Source organism: Oncorhynchus kisutch, linkage group LG15, assembly GCF_002021735.2.
Source record: "Oncorhynchus kisutch isolate 150728-3 linkage group LG15, Okis_V2, whole genome shotgun sequence".
NCBI classification, from domain to species: domain Eukaryota; kingdom Metazoa; phylum Chordata; class Actinopteri; order Salmoniformes; family Salmonidae; genus Oncorhynchus; species Oncorhynchus kisutch.
The window spans coordinates 37816559-37832612 of NC_034188.2; the positions used below are offsets into that span (position 1 = coordinate 37816559).

The window sequence follows — 16054 nt, forward strand, 5'->3', positions numbered from 1 at the left end:
CCCCGTGCTTCACGGTTGGGATGGTGTTCTTCGGCTTGCAACCCTCCCCCTTTTTCCTCCTAACATAACAATGTCCATCATGACCAAACAGTTCTATTTTTGTTTCATCTGACCAGAGGACATTTCTCCAAAAAGTATGATCTTTGTCCTCGTGTGCAGTTGAAAATTGAAGTATGGACTTTTTATGGCGGTTTTGGAGCAGTGGCTTCTTCCTTGCTGAGCGGCCTTTCAGGTTATGTCGATATAGGACTATATAGGATATAGATACTTGTACCTGTTTCGTCTAGCATCTTCACAAGGGCCTTTGCTGTTGTTCTGGGATTGATTTTCACTTTTCGCACCACAGTACATTAATCTCTAGGAGACAGAACGCATCTCCTTTCTGAGCGGTATGACAGCTGCGTTTGTCCCATGGTGTTTATACTTGCATACGATTCTATGTACAGATGAACGTGGTACCTTCAGGCATTTGAACATTTCTCCCAAGGATGAACCAGACTTGTGGAGGTCTACCATTTTATTTCTGAGGTCTTGGCTGATTTCCCCATGATGTCAAGCAAAGAGGCGATGAGTTTGAAGGTAGGCATTGAACTACATCAACAGGTACACTTTCAAATGCCTCAAATGATGTCAATTAGCCTATCAGAAGCTTCTAAAGCCGTGACATCATTTTCTGGAATTTTCCAAGTTGTTTAAAGGCACAGTCAACTTCTGTCCCACTGGAATTGTTATACAGTGAAATAATCTGTCTGCAAATAATTGTTGGGAGAATTTACTTGTGTCATACACAAAGTAGATGTCCTAAATGACTTGCCAAAACTACAGTTTAACAAGACATTTTTATATATACAGTTGAAGTCGAAAGTTGACGTACACTTAGGTTGGAGCATTTAAAAATGTGTTTTTAACCATTCCACAAATCTATATGGTATAGTCTGTCTCCATTCTCATGAGAAAAGTAAATAGCATTATAAATCAGGATAGATAGTAACGGTATATATATATGCTCAATGAAATAATAAAATTACAAAGTTATGACATATCAACACAATTTTAACAGGGCATGACAAATATAACAAGTCTGTTCACTGCAACAATATCAGTTGCTTGTCTCATACAGCATGAAGCAAAAAGTGTTACAACACATGTGCTGATACCCCGTTATATATTTCTTACGATCTTCAAAATTTAAATACATTTGTATTCAACGTGTGCCTTGTACAAACGTGTTTTCTATTCAGTGTGTGACTGTCAAACCTCAGATGAAGGGGGAAAAAAACACCGGTGGGCAGTCAAACATCCGCCCGGCCCCGAACTGCACACAGCAGCCAGGGGTACTTGATACATTCCTCAAAGAGTAGTTCACAATCTAGTCCAATTGCGGCCACAAATAGACATCGTTACAAATGTACCAAGAAATGTGCATTGTTTAAGGCACACATATACAAGTCTGTCACAAATGACAGCTCCAATAAGCCCCTTATGGTGAACGAGAGGCTTGTAGAAGCATTACTATTTTGAGTTTTCCATTCATCGTTTGCCGGTAGAGGGTCCTGCATGCTCTGGGCATTACTGACTCAAATTTTTATTTATTTAACCTTTATTTAACCAGGCAAGTCAGTTAAGAACAAATTCTTATTTTCAATGACGGCCTGGGAACAGTGGGTTAACTGCCTGTTCAGGGGCAGAACGACAGATTTGTACCTTGTCAGCTCGGGGGTTTGAACTTACAACCTTCCGGTTACTAGTCCAACGCTCTAACCACTAGGCTACCCTGCCGCCCCAAATGAACACAATCAGTTGAAGGATTCACTCTTTTGAGTTGAAAATATCTGAGTCAGTAAAGAGCCAAACTTGCAGGCAGCTTAAGAACTAGTCTAAAGACCAACTAGGAACGCTGTTGGCACGCTGAGTACCATGATTTGCAAAAACCTATGAAATCCTCAAACTACATATGCAGTGAATGGGCATGAAATGTGGGCTAAATACAATTACAGCAAACATCTTATAAAGGATAACATCCATCAATTGGTACATTTGTGACAAATTGATGCTTGAAGTAGCAACATTGTGGTTTGAGGCAAGTGGACTAGTTACCGATCTGTGACAAAAAAAAAAAAAGCACTGGCTTCTTGGAGGACAGTATTCACATATAGGGAGGGGATTTTACTACCCCTTCTTAGAGGCACCCTGCATACAAACTGAACAGGGAAACCAGCCACTGAAGTGAGGCATTAACATGACACTGCAATGCAATTTCCTTTAAGTGTGTGGAGTAGCTCTCATGTTGACCACATAGCTGTTAAAGCAAGAAGTATTGCCCAAGATTAGTCACTGTAGCCATTCAGAGACATTATGGCTGGATATAGGACAGCAACAAGCTGGACCGAAATGAGACCCTGACAAAAGTGTGGTGACAACTCAAATGCTCACATCCATAGAAGCAGCTAACAAACTGCAATATTTTAATGCTGCCTTCATCAGAACGATGGGGCATGCCTTTGCAGTGAGAGCTGCTGGATCATTTGCTTTGACAGTTGTACTAGCAAGTTGTATTTCCATACCTGAACAGTTTGGACAAAAGGGTGTTGGAAACAGACACACAATCAGCTTGAATTTAAAGGATGTGCTTCAGGAACACAAAGCTAATATCGCATTAGTGGAAATAAAAAGTCACATGTCCAAATAAATTGGAGCGACCTACAAAGCAGTTTAATCAAAGGCTTTTCTTTACAAAAAGACAGCAATACTCTAATCACATTTGATTATCTGTGGGTAATAACAATATTTTCCACTTATTGTAATGAAAACAAATGAACTCATGTCCATCATATCATCCACAAACAAACATCGGGGTTTCAGGCTTTATGAATATTGAAATGACTATTGCACTCCACCATGACATTGATAAAACAGTCCAGTGCCCCCAAGGGGCCCATATTTTGGTCTAACTGAAACCTCTGAATCATAGCCAACAGTATAAGAAAAACAATGTGACGTATCCAAAATGTACCCCCCAAAAAACATCCAGTGTGAACAATGTTGAAGAGTTGCAAAAGCAACTGCGCTATTAATGATTGCTGTCACAGGGAATGCTGAGTGCATTCAAAGGTCAGTAAATAAAAGCCAACCATTCACACATTATTCATCAAAGGTTGGTGTACATAAACAAATTGACAGCTGAGCAGTATAAAATGATGCAACGCCTGTTCTCCATAAGTCAAGTTCAAAAGAGCCAAGCTCAGGCATCGCAACGATTTGCTTCCTGCCGCTATTGACACTTGGCGAGGATCCGACGCAAACAGTTTGTCATCATCTCCCACCTGGATGATAGAAAAAGGCATATCAACACCACAAAAACATGAAATGCAAAGCAGCTTTACAACTTGTCTATTCACGTTCATTTAGATTCCTTTTCTAGGATTTGGACTTACCCCTGAATCCTCGTCCACCGCCACCTCCTCTACCTCTGAATCCCCCTCCTCGACCACCACCAAAACCTCCTCTGCCAAATCCACCACGGTCACCACCGCCCCTGCCACCACGGAATCCACCTGGGAGGACAAAAATATTTTGGGGGGTATAAAAATGTACTAACATTCCCACCCCCTTTTATTCACAAGAAAAACAGCCATGGGGCCTGAGCTGTTGACATTTTGCTCTTACCTCCACGGGGACCTCCTCTTCCACCTCGACCTCCTCTGCCTCCCCTTGGGGGACCCTTCTCACCCGGGGGCCTGGGAAGGAACCTCTGGAGTGGTAGGAGTTTCATTGGGTCTACATAGAACTGTGGACCAGAATATAATGAGTTACGGAATACATGCCATAGCTATGTTTAAGCAATAGATGGATTAGCTGACAGTCACAGAAATGTACACGCTTCCATGGGACAGTCATCAGCGTTACGTGATTCTGGATGCTAGCAAGAATGACAAGAAACTGCCCTGTGGGGAATCTTAAATGTTTTGTTTCAGCTTGTTCTTGACACTGTCTTGTTTCGAGTTATTGTAACCATATTTCATGTAAATGCTAATATGGCTTACATTTTACTAACTAGCTCAGAAACAACTACGTATTTGAGACATGGGTTCGTTGTGCAAATATATTTGTTTTCAATAAACATCGGACAAAATGTGGCTTACATGTTGTCAAAAGTCTAAGCCAACCTCTGTTTTGCCCCATAGTGGCACGCACGTGTCGGTTGTTGCTAAACAATCAACTAATTGACCAAATTTATGGTCAATCCGAAAGAGGGTCCACGAGAAAATGTAAGTACACGTTGGTTGTGTGGAGGTGCCACGCAGCACTCAGTGAACCTGCATAAAAAGGCCTTTACGTACGATTTATAGATGATTGGTTGACAGGCGAGCGGGGGTAGGTTCTGATATCTTGCATTCTCTGTTAACACCCAGTTCAACCATGAAAGCACTTTTAATTACCATCAGCTCTGTTACATGTAATACACTGATATTGCTTACCTTCTGTAGTTTCTTGAATGAGGATGCCTTCATATTATCTGAGAGTTTAACAGAGAAATACTGTTTCTTCAGGTTAAGGGGCAAACCAGTGTCACAAATTACATGAAACTCATTGTCAACCAGTAGAAACAGAATTCAAGCATACAAGTTTTAGTGTTATTAATGAGATCAAGAAAATTAAACATGTTCCCAAACACTTCAGATGACTTTGGTTAGACAAAGAAAGATTGAAAGGATACAAAGTCACGTAGTTGGCCGAAGATTTCGTCCACTTTCCCAATTTGCTCCTTGTTTTCCAAGTACACGGGTGCATTGAAGTAGGGAACTTTGTTCTCCTCAGTTACACACTTGCACACAATTTCATCCTCACAGGGGTGCATGAATTCTCCTAATGCTGCAGAGACAAGAGCAAGGACACCTGGTCAGTACAGGAAACATTTTTTTTAACTGGGAACAGTATGTGAAAGTACAAATGTTACAATGCCAGGCAGACTATATGTACATTCCAGATGTACATATGGTGTAGTGTAAATTCAAGATGCAAAGCATTAACAATTCCCTTTCCATCACTGGAACGCGATATGGGTGCATCACATGGCGGTCTCCATCTTACCAACCACATATTCTGGAGGGCCATAGTCTTGGAAGCCCCCTCGACCTCCTCGTCCACCACCTCGGAAACCGCCGCCGCCACCTCGACCCCCATATCCTCCACCACCACCGTATCCTCCTCCACCACCACCACCACCACCGTATCCTCCTCCACCACGGTTGAATCCGCCACCACGGCCCCCTCTTCCACCTCCTCCTCGGAAGGACATGTTCTAGTGTACCTGAGAGAGTTGGGAGGACGGGAGATAAGATGAAGTTGCATAGATACAATTCAAAGCAATTCACTTTCAAATACTAGACATGGTCTTCAAACATTGTCAGTGACGTTAGTGGATGTTTCCAAATGCTTTGCTGGCTAAATACCACGATAAAACTAGCTAGCTAGCCAACGAACAGTAACATGATTTAACTAATGACTTGATCAATGCATGATTTCACGTTTATGAACTATTATCAGTACAGCAACTTCCAAGGGATCAATTGAACAAGCTAGCTAGCCAGCTCGACTACTTATTTTCAACATATCAAAAGACTACAGTATCACGATATGCTTTGCTGAGCACATTATGGTCTCGTCGTGCAACTTATGAAATACACATATATATTTGATTGACATACCTTTGCACCACAAATAAGCTCAGCTGATGGAGGAGTGAAGTGTGCCAGACACAAGTTCTACGCGACGAAAACACATGTGCTTTCAGGTGGTGCCGTAAAGTGAGAACTATAGAGATTGATAGAAGTCTCTTCAGGGATATTTAAATAATAAAGGGCGAAGAGGTGTGGTATATGGCCAAAATACCACGGCTAAGGGCTGTTATTCGCACGACCCAACGTGGAGTTGCTGGATACAGCCCCTTGGCCGTGATATATCAAATCAAATCAAATTTTATTTGTCACATACACATGGTTAGCAGATGTTAATGCGAGTGTAGCGAAATGCTTGTATTGGCCATATACCACATCCACCCCGAGGTGTAAACAAGTAATGTTGCACACTACCTGTGGAATATAGTCTAATAGACCACCGCTTTCAACCAATCAGCACCCAGGACTCTAACTACTTGGTAAAAAAAAAAAAACATTTTAGCATGGGCATTGCCATTGAGGGCTTCCACAATGTTAAAGTGGGTGGGGCTTCCTATGAGTTGAGACCAATCAGCCAATGAAGAAGAAAATTGACTACTTTAAAATTGAGATAGCCTCAATGTTGCTGCCCCTAGTGGTTAGAGCATTGGGCCAGTAACCGGAAGGTTGCTGAAGCGAATCCACGAGCTGACAAGGTAAAAATATGTCTTTCTGCCCCTGAGAAAAGGCAGTTAACCCACTGTTCCCCGGGCGCCAAAGATGTGGCTGTCGATTAAGGCAGCCCCAGCACCTCTCTGATTCAGAGGGGCTGGGTTAAATGCGGAAGTCACATTTCAGTTGAAGGCATTCAGTTGTACAACTGACTAGGTATCCCCCTATCTCTTTCCCAGTAATGTCACAGACTCTATAATGGCACAGATACAAAGATGAGTTGTCTATCTATCTCTATGGTGAGAACTGAAGCGAAGTCCGGTTTGTCGTAAAACTCAGACTGTCGCTCATTCACGACATCCTGTGAAGAACACTAGGGGGATTCTCAATTGCACAACCACGCGTCCTCTCCTCGTGTCTTTCTCAAAATTCATTGGAGGAGAAGGTTAGTGGGGCGGGACCTCTGACTTTCTCATCCAATGGGGTTTTAGAAGGAGGCGCGCAGAGAAGAAAGAGGGCTCGAGGAGGAAACAATTGAGATTATCCCCTACCTGAGAACACCACACACACAATCACTTTGACAACGCTGGAAGGTCTGTGACTGGATTTGCTACCAAGTCAACAGTAATACTTTTGAGAGCAGGCACATGTTTTCTTTACATATTCTTTAGAGAAGGCTAATTTAATTAAGGCTGTATAAGAATAATGTTTTTTTTAAAATACTAATTTGTTTAAAACTGCAATTGTGTGCCCCCTTTGCATTACGTAGCTCTGGTCCAGGGCGTTACCTGAGACCAATTATATGTATTGTAGCGACCCGCACAGACAGCGGTGTGTTATGTGTTAGGCTATTAGTGGGTTGTGTTGTACTTACCAGTGTTCTCGGGGTTCATCATGCCAATCAACCTGCTATCTGCCAATCACGGGAATGCCTGGAATGTTCTAATGCTGGGCATCCTGGTGGTTGGCTGAGTGGCATGGAGGGGAGTTGGGCAGGGGGAGGGAGCATTGGAAGTTAAGACCAGGTTTAGCCATTGTTTTTTCTCTTATGTCTGGCCTTCACAAGAGAAGGTCACGGTTGTCTTGTGGGGTACCTTTCATTTATTTGTGGTAGGCTACGGCCAAACAGTAGCCTGTGTAAAGTTGAGTTTATAAACCGTCAATTCGTAAACTCAATCCTTTGTCTGGACAATTGTACCTTTATGATCTAGTCAGGTCATTACAGTATTAACCCTAGATAACTGACAGTGGCGCTGTTTTGAAGCCACCGTGCCGCCATTTTATTATTCCTCCTGTCATACATTTTTTTTGAATATTTTTGGACCTATAGAAATGCATTTTTACATTTTTGACAAGTATATTCCATTACAGACACCTTAAAGCTGGAATCCTTCACGGTGAAACTGCCACATCCGTTTGCGATATTACAACAGCAAATATGTACACTGCAAACAACTAACACTGCCCCACCCCACCCCCCACGGACATCATTGCAGCGTGATAGAACATGTACCGCAATTTTCTTGTTGCCATGTTGTGCAATGCTCCTCACCTCCGCTTTGTCAAACAAAACAACAACAACAGCCGTGGGGCGGTCAGTGACACTGTTTCCCCTACTGCGGATTCCATCTTTAAAGTATACTTTTAAAGTGAACTGAACATTTAAAATGTAAAAAAATATATATGAAAACATATTCCATAGTCTTTTTGGAGAGTACTACTGTTGCAACAAATAATGACTTAAATCTGTGTAATTTTATCCTTGTAACATTTTGTTGAAATACTGTGGAATTCCATTAATTCCTATGGACGGACTTCAAAAAGCCACCAGCCTCTCATTGGCCATTACATAGCATCAGAAATCCAGGGTTTATTACACATCATTGACTGCAACTTGAGCTTCGAGCCACACGTAACAACCTGGACTAGAGCTAGCGTAACTGAAACCTGCTGTAAAGTGTAAATGTTTGACAGAAGTGCAACTGTCATACCTATACATATTTATATCAGCCTACTTGTTGATGTGCTTTATTTCCCCTAGACTCACAACTGGAAGAAGTTATAATGAACACCGAGAGCCAGGTAAGCAATGACTTGTCTGTCTTGTTGTAAGCCCAAGCAGTAGCCGTCTGTGTAATAAGGCACCCATTGTTTTTTTTTATCTGAGGAAATCGCTTTATAATGCATGTATTGAATCTATTACTATTACCCCAGGTGATCAAGGGCAAGACAGCAGTAGCGTGGGAGCATGGCAAAACCCTGTCTATTGAGAGGGTGGAGGTTGCCCCACCTAGGGCTCACAAAGTGAGACCAATGCTTATGTAAAGCCTAGTGCTCGCAGGGATATTAACCTAAAGAATAAACTGTGTGCTGTTTCTGTTGATGATTGCAGCAAGTGGAATGTGCCACACTGACTAGGGGTACCTCTATGAGACTGGTGTATGCATGCATCCCACTGGTTCTGGGCCACAAGGGGTCAGGCGTGGTGGAAGGTGTCAGCCCTGGAGTCTCCAAATTCTCACCAGGTAAACCAGTAAGAATCATGTTTTTGTGACTGAAAATGTAGTTGTGTTGTTATTCTTCTACCATCGATCTGTTCTAGGCTATTTTGAGACCTTGAGGCTAGAATCCGTAGTTGCTACATCCCTGTTTTGACTTAAATTAATTACATACACATTGATTCTTAAAGAATATCACTTATAAGTTCCTCATGAGCTTAGTTCAATTGTTGTTCCCCTTCAGAACCCAAAATATAAGCTTGTTTTACTCCAATAAGGTGAATGTAAACAAACACTGTATAACATGGTTAAATCTATACATTTGATATTATGGATGGTCAGTCCTTGCATCCTTTCCTGTAATGATGGACTGTCGTTTCTCTTGATTATTTGAACTGCTCTTGCCATAATGTGGACTTTGTCTTTTACCAAATAGCGCTATCTTCTGTGTACCACCCCCACCTTGTCACAACACAACTGATGGGCTCAAACGCATTGAGAAGGAAATAAATTCCACAAATTAACTTTTAACAACGCACACCTGTTAATTGAAATGCATTCCAGGTGACGACCTTGAGAGGATGCCAAGAGTGTGCAAAGCAGTCATTTCTTAAACAATGTTTAAAAAATATTAATTTTGTATTTTTATTCATATATATATATATATATAACATTTATTATAATGCTTTATTTAAATAGGCAAGTCAGTTAAGCGCAAATTCTTATTTACAATCACAGCCTACACCAGCCAAACCCAGACAACGCTGGGCCAATTGCGCACTGCCCTATGGGAATCCCAATCATGGCCAGTTGTGATACTGCCTGGATTTGAACCAGGGACTGTAGTGACACCTCTAGCACTAAGATGCAGTGTCTTAGACTGCTGCGCTACTTGGGAGCCCAAGGCAAAGGGTGGCTACTTTGAAGAATATCATATTTTATTTTTTGGGGGTTACTATATAATTCCATTTGTTATTTCATAGTTTTGATGTCGTCACTATTATTCTACAATGTATTTTTTTTTGGTAAAAATAAAGAAAAACCCTTGAATGAGTAGGTGTGTCCAAACTTTTGACTGGTACTGTATGTACTTTCAGTGCTGTTTCGTGCTAAGTGCAGTCTTGTGTCTCAACAGGCTTAAATGTGATGTCAAGACAATTATAGGATTCCATAACCCTCTTCGTGTTGAGCCTGGCTCCACATGTGTAGTGCTCGGGTTGGGGGCTGTGGGCCTAGCTACAGTCATGGGCTGCAAAGTTGCCGGGGCTGCCAGAATCATCGCAGTGGATATCAATCCCGGGCAAGTTTGACAAGGCTGAGGCGTTTTGGGCCACTGAGTTTGTGAACCCCAAGGACCACAGCAAGCCCACCCAGGAGGTGCTGGTGGAGATGACCGGCAAAGTGGTGGACTTCGACTTCTTTCTTTTTTTTATCCTTTCAAATGGTAAAATTCAAAGCAATTGGGCTACAGGTAAGACGGTTTGTGTGGTCACTCACCTCCGTTGTGGGTATTGGCCCGCTATAGTCTGGTGGTGTCAGTACAATAATGGCCAGAATAACATAGCTAATGGACAAACCGTCTCAGTTCTGGAATGTCTTCCTTTTTCTTCCTGAGAGTTGCCTGGAGAGGTGTAAGGATCCCTGGGGTGTCTGTGTCGTAGGATGGACAGAGATAGGGTAGATATCTAGTCCCTGAAGACCTCTTGGTGGTCTTGGAAGTGGACATACTTTGGAAGTGAGTTGACAATATGAGACATATTAAAGCCAGACTAAGTGCAGCTGATCTAAACATTGTTTGTACCATAACAGTGAAAAGTGAATTGTCATAAGCTAACAATAACGATCTTGACTGCATGTCATCTGTAATGTCATGTTATAATGCTGTTTTGTACCCCCTATGATGAAGGGTTCAGGTGTAGTGTTACAAATGCACTTCATATGTCTATATGAAATATATGACCAAACAATGAACAAATACACATGCACATGGTGTCATTTTCCAACAGGGTGAAAGAGTTTGGAGAGTGTCCCCAAACTCGTTGGGGAGTACATGAACAAGAAACTTACCGTAAGCTGGATGTGTTTGTGACCCACACTCTGACCCTGGATCAGATCAATGAGGCTTTGGACCTCCTGAACGGTGGGAAGAGGTGAGAGCTCTCAGTGTGTGTGTGTGTGGAAACTAGACAGCTGAGTTATGTCCAATATAGTGACTTGAAAGACCTAAAGCCAATGAGATGTTCTGGCAGGACCTGAAGTGAGCAGTTTATGCTCGAAAACCCACAACTGTCGCCTGAAGCAGTTCTGCATGGAAGAGTGGGCCGAAATTCCTCCACAGCGATGTGAGAGACTGATCAACAACTACAGGAAGCGTTTGGTTGCAGTCATTGCAGCTAAAGGTGGCAAAACCAGTTACTGAGTATAATTTATTTATTTATTTATTTATTTTTATTTTACCTTTATTTAACCAGGTAGGCAAGTTGAGAACAAGTTCTCATTTACAATTGCGACCTGGCCAAGATAAAGCAAAGCAGTTCGACAGATAAAACGACACAGAGTTACACATGGAGTAAAAACAAACATACAGTCAATAATGCAGTATAAACAAGTCTATATACAATGTGAGCAAATGAGGTGAGAAGGGAGGTAAAGGCAAAAAAGGCCATGATGGCAAAGTAAATACAATATAGCAAGTAAAATACTGGAATGGTAGTTTTGCAATGGAAGAATGTGCAAAGTAGAAATAAAAAATAATGGGGTGCAAAGGAGCAAAATAAATAAATTAATTAAAATTAAATACAGTTGGGAAAGAGGTAGTTGTTTGGGCTAAATTATAGGTGGGCTATGTACAGGTGCAGTAATCTGTGAGCTGCTCTGACAGTTGGTGCTTAAAGCTAGTGAGGGAGATAAGTGTTTCCAGTTTCAGAGATTTTTGTAGTTCGTTCCAGTCATTGGCAGCAGAGAACTGGAAGGAGAGGCGGCCAAAGAAAGAATTGGTTTTGGGGGTGACTAGAGAGATATACCTGCTGGAGCGTGTGCTACAGGTGGGAGATGCTATGGTGACCAGCGAGCTGAGATAAGGGGGGACTTTACCTAGCAGGGTCTTGTAGATGACATGGAGCCAGTGGGTTTGGCGACGAGTATGAAGCGAGGGCCAGCCAACGAGAGCGTACAGGTCGCAATGGTGGGTAGTATATGGGGCTTTGGTGATAAAACGGATTGCACTGTGATAGACTGCATCCAATTTGTTGAGTAGGGTATTGGAGGCTATTTTGTAAATGACATCGCCAAAGTCGAGGATTGGTAGGATGGTCAGTTTTACAAGGGTATGTTTGGCAGCATGAGTGAAGGATGCTTTGTTGCGAAATAGGAAGCCAATTCTAGATTTAACTTTGGATTGGAGATGTTTGATATGGGTCTCGAAGGAGAGTTTACAGTCTAACCAGACACCTAAGTATTTGTAGTTGTCCACGTATTCTAAGTCAGAGCCGTCCAGAGTAGTGATGTTGGACAGGCGGGTAGGTGCAGGTAGCGATCGGTTGAAGAGCATGCATTTAGTTTTACTTGTATTTAAGAGCAATTGGAGGCCACGGAAGGAGAGTTGTATGGCATTGAAGCTTGTCTGGAGGGTTGTTAACACAGTGTCCAAAGAAGGGCCGGAAGTATACAGAATGGTGTCGTCTGCGTAGAGGTGGATCAGGGACTCACCAGCAGCAAGAGCGACCTCATTGATGTATACAGAGAAGAGAGTCGGTCCAAGAATTGAACCCTGTGGCACCCCCATAGAGACTGCCAGAGATCCGGACAGCAGACCCTCCGATTTGACACACTGAACTCTATCAGAGAAGTAGTTGGTGAACCAGGCGAGGCAATCATTTGAGAAACCAAGGCTGTCGAGTCTGCCGATGAGGATATGGTGATTGACAGAGTCGAAAGCCTTGGCCAGATCAATGAATACGGCTGCACAGTAATGTTTCTTATCGATGGCGGTTAAGATATCGTTTAGGACCTTGAGCGTGGCTGAGGTGCACCCATGACCAGCTCTGAAACCGGATTGCATAGCAGAGAAGGTATGGTGAGATTCGAAATGGTCGGTAATCTGTTTGTTGACTTGGCTTTCGAAGACCTTAGAAAGGCACGGTAGGATAGATATAGGTCTGTAGCAGTTTGGGTCAAGAGTGTCCCCCCCTTTGAAGAGGGGGATGACCGCAGCTGCTTTCCAATCTTTGGGAATCTCAGACGACACGAAAGAGAGGTTGAACAGGCTAGTAATAGGGGTGGCAACAATTTCGGCAGATAATTTTAGAAAGAAAGGGTCCAGATTGTCTAGCCCGGCTGATTTGTAGGGGTCCAGATTTTGCAGCTCTTTCAGAACATCAGCTGAATGGATTTGGGAGAAGGAGAAATGGGGAAGGCTTGGGCGAGTTGCTGTTGGGGGTGCAGTGCTGTTGTCCGGGGTAGGAGTAGCCAGGTGGAAAGCATGGCCAGCCGTAGAAAAATGCTTATTGAAATTCTCAATTATGGTGGATTTATCAGTGGTGACAGTGTTTCCTATCTTCAGTGCAGTGGGCAGCTGGGAGGAGGTGTTCTTATTCTCCATGGACTTTACAGTGTCCCAGAACTTTTTTGAGTTAGTGTTGCAGGAAGCAAATTTCTGCTTGAAAAAGGTAGCCTTGGCTTTTCTAACTGCCTGTGTATAATGATTTCTAGCTTCCCTGAACAGCTGCATATCACGGGGGCTGTTCGATGCTAATGCAGAACGCCATAGGATGTTTTTGTGTTGGTTAAGGGCAGTCAGGTCTGGGGAGAACCAAGGGCTATATCTGTTCCTGGTTCTAAATTTCTTAAATGGGGCATGTTTATTTAAGATGGTTAGGAAGGCATTTAAAAAAAAATATCCAGGCATCCTCTACTGACGGGATGAGATCAATATCCTTCCAGGATACCCCGGCCAGGTCGATTAGAAAGGCCTGCTCGCAGAAGTGTTTCAGGGAGCGTTTTACAGTGATGAGTGGAGGTCGTTTGACCGCTGACCCATTACGGATGCAGGCAATGAGGCAGTGATCGCTGAGATCTTGGTTGAAGACAGCAGAGGTGTATTTAGAGGGGAAGTTGGTTAGGATGATATCTATGAGGGTGCCCGTGTTTAAGGTTTTGGGGAGGTACCTGGTAGGTTCATTGATTATTTGTGTGAGATTGAGGGCATCAAGTTTAGATTGTAGGATGGCTGGGGTGTTAAGCATGTTCCAGTTTAGGTCGCCTAGCAGCACGAACTCTGAAGATAGATGGGGGGCAATCAGTTCACATATGGTGTCCAGAGCACAGCTGGGGGCAGAGGGTGGTCTATAGCAGGCGGCAACGGTGAGAGACTTGTTTTTAGAGAGGTGGATTTTTAAAAGTAGAAGTTCAAATTGTTTGGGTACAGACCTGGATAGTAGGACAGAACTCTGCAGGCTATCTTTGCAGTAGATTGCAACACCGCCCCCTTTGGCAGTTCTATCTTGTCTGAAAATGTTGTAGTTTGGAATTAAAATGTCTGAGTTTTTGGTGGTCTTCCTAAGCCAGGATTCAGACACAGCTAGAACATCCGGGTTGGCAGAGTGTGCTAAAGCAGTGAATAGAACAAACTTAGGGAGGAGGCTTCTAATGTTAACATGCATGAAACCAAGGCTATTACGGTTACAGAAGTCGTCAAAAGAGAGCGCCTGGGGAATAGGAGTGGAGCTAGGCACTGCAGGGCCTGGATTCACCTCTACATCGCCAGAGGAACATAGGAGGAGTAGAATAAGGGTACGGCTAAAAGCTATGAGAATTGGTCGTCTAGAACGTCTGGAACATAGAGTAAAAGGAGGTTTCTGGGGGCGATAAAATAGCATCAAGGAATAGTGTACAGACAAATGTATGGTAGGATGTGAATACAGTGGAGGTAAACCTAGGTATTGAGTGATGAAGAGAGAGATATTGTCTCTAGAAACATCGTTGAAACCAGGAGATGTCATTGCATGTGTGGGTGGTGGAACTAATAGGTTGGATAAGGTATAGTGAGCAGGACTAGAGGCTCTACAGTGAAATAAGCCAATAAACACTAACCAGAACAGAAATGGACAAGACATATTGACATTAAGGAGAGGCATGCTTAGTCGAGTGATCAAAAGGGTCCGGTGAGTGGAGAGGTTGGTTGGTGATTTAGACAGCTAGCCAGGGCATCGGTAGCAAGCTAGCATAGGATGGAGGTCTGTTGTTAGCCACCTCCTGCGCTCCGTCAGTAGATTAGTGGGGTTCCGTGTGGTAGAGGGGATCAATCCAAATCACACAACAACAACAAAAATAAAAACAATAGATATAGTTATAGAGGCCCAAGAAGAAAACATAATAATAATAATAAAAAAATAATAAAAAATTGTCCGATTGTCTATTCAGATAGCAGCCGGTAAAACAGCTAACGGTTAGCAGGCCGCAGATGGGCGTTCAGGTAACGTCGCGACGGAGGAGCCAGCCGAATAACTCCTTCGGGTAGATAACGTCGGCAGTCCAGTTGTGAAGGCCCGGTGGGGCTCCGCGAAGGCAGCAAAACGGGTCCGGATAGGCGACTGCAGCCCAGGTGCGATTGATGGAACTCAGGAGTGATTGACGGAGCTTGCTAGTTCCGGAACAATTGATGTTTGCTCCGGAATCGACGAAGACCGATAGTCACACGGATAGCAGCTAGCTAGCTTTGAGATCCGGGCATGAATGTCCAGAGAGCAGTCGAAATCCAGGGACATGGAGAGAAAAATTGGTCCGGTATGCTCCGCTCCGAGCCGCGCTGCGCCGTACAGAACTGGCGATAGACTTTCGAGCCAAAGGATAGCCGATGACCACAAACCGTGGTTAGCTGAACACCAACGACTTGCCAGTAAAGGAGCCAACTAGCTTCTGAACTAGCTTCTGGATTAGCTTCTGGCTAGTTTCAGGCCAGCCTCCTGGAGTTTCTGGCTAGCTTCTTGGAGGATTACAGATCTGAGGTAAATAATACTTTTTTATAAATATACATTGGTGAGGCGGGTTGCAGGAGAGTGTTTTGAAGATGAGTTGATGGAAAATAAAAATAAAATGTATGTGAAAAAGTTGTAAATATATATATATACAGGACACGACAAGACGAGGACAAAAGACGTCTGAACTGCTATGCCACCTTGGAGATATATAAGGGGGCAATTACTTTTTCACACAGGAGCATTGGGTGTT

The 16054-nt window shown here is 43.2% G+C and overlaps 1 protein-coding gene and 1 non-coding gene across 4 annotated transcripts; one reads left to right on the top strand and one right to left on the bottom strand.

Moving 5' to 3' along the window:
• Positions 1-2686: 2686 nt before the first annotated feature.
• On the bottom strand, positions 2687-5954 carry LOC109905273 (H/ACA ribonucleoprotein complex subunit 1). The gene is made up of 7 exons (XM_020502555.2): positions 5709-5954; positions 5092-5311; positions 4718-4872; positions 4479-4538; positions 3667-3787; positions 3435-3554; positions 2687-3323 (listed from the first exon to the last, which is right to left on the bottom strand). The coding sequence occupies exons 2-7, from the start codon at positions 5297-5299 to the stop codon at positions 3313-3315; spliced, it is 675 nt and encodes a 224-aa protein (XP_020358144.1). The 5' UTR covers positions 5300-5311; positions 5709-5954; the 3' UTR covers positions 2687-3312.
• Positions 5955-6811: 857 nt separating this feature from the next.
• On the top strand, positions 6812-11238 carry LOC109906025 (uncharacterized). Of its 3 annotated transcripts, XR_002257353.2 has the most exons (6): positions 6816-6922; positions 8371-8411; positions 8722-8854; positions 9963-10562; positions 10834-10977; positions 11077-11220. It is a non-coding gene; the product is annotated as an uncharacterized LOC109906025 (transcript). The 3 variants fall into 3 exon arrangements; XR_002257352.2 differs by having other exon boundaries at positions 6812-6922; positions 8371-8854; positions 11077-11238; XR_002257354.2 differs by lacking the exon at positions 6816-6922 and having other exon boundaries at positions 6929-8854; positions 11077-11238.
• The last annotated feature ends 4816 nt before the right edge of the window (positions 11239-16054 follow it).

What these genes read in the sequence shown, in the direction of transcription:
- LOC109905273 (XM_020502555.2), bottom strand. Translation starts at nt 5,299, where the DNA reads ATGTCCTTCCGAGGAGGAGGTGGAAGAGGGGGCCGTGGTGGCGGATTC. An exon ending in TCGGCCAACTACGTGACTTT is followed by an intron (nt 4,539 to 4,717) that starts GTATCCTTTCAA and finishes CTGAAGAAACAG; the next exon opens with TATTTCTCTGTTAAACTCTC. An exon ending in CATTCAAGAAACTACAGAAG is followed by an intron (nt 3,788 to 4,478) that starts GTAAGCAATATC and finishes TCTGGTCCACAG; the next exon opens with TTCTATGTAGACCCAATGAA.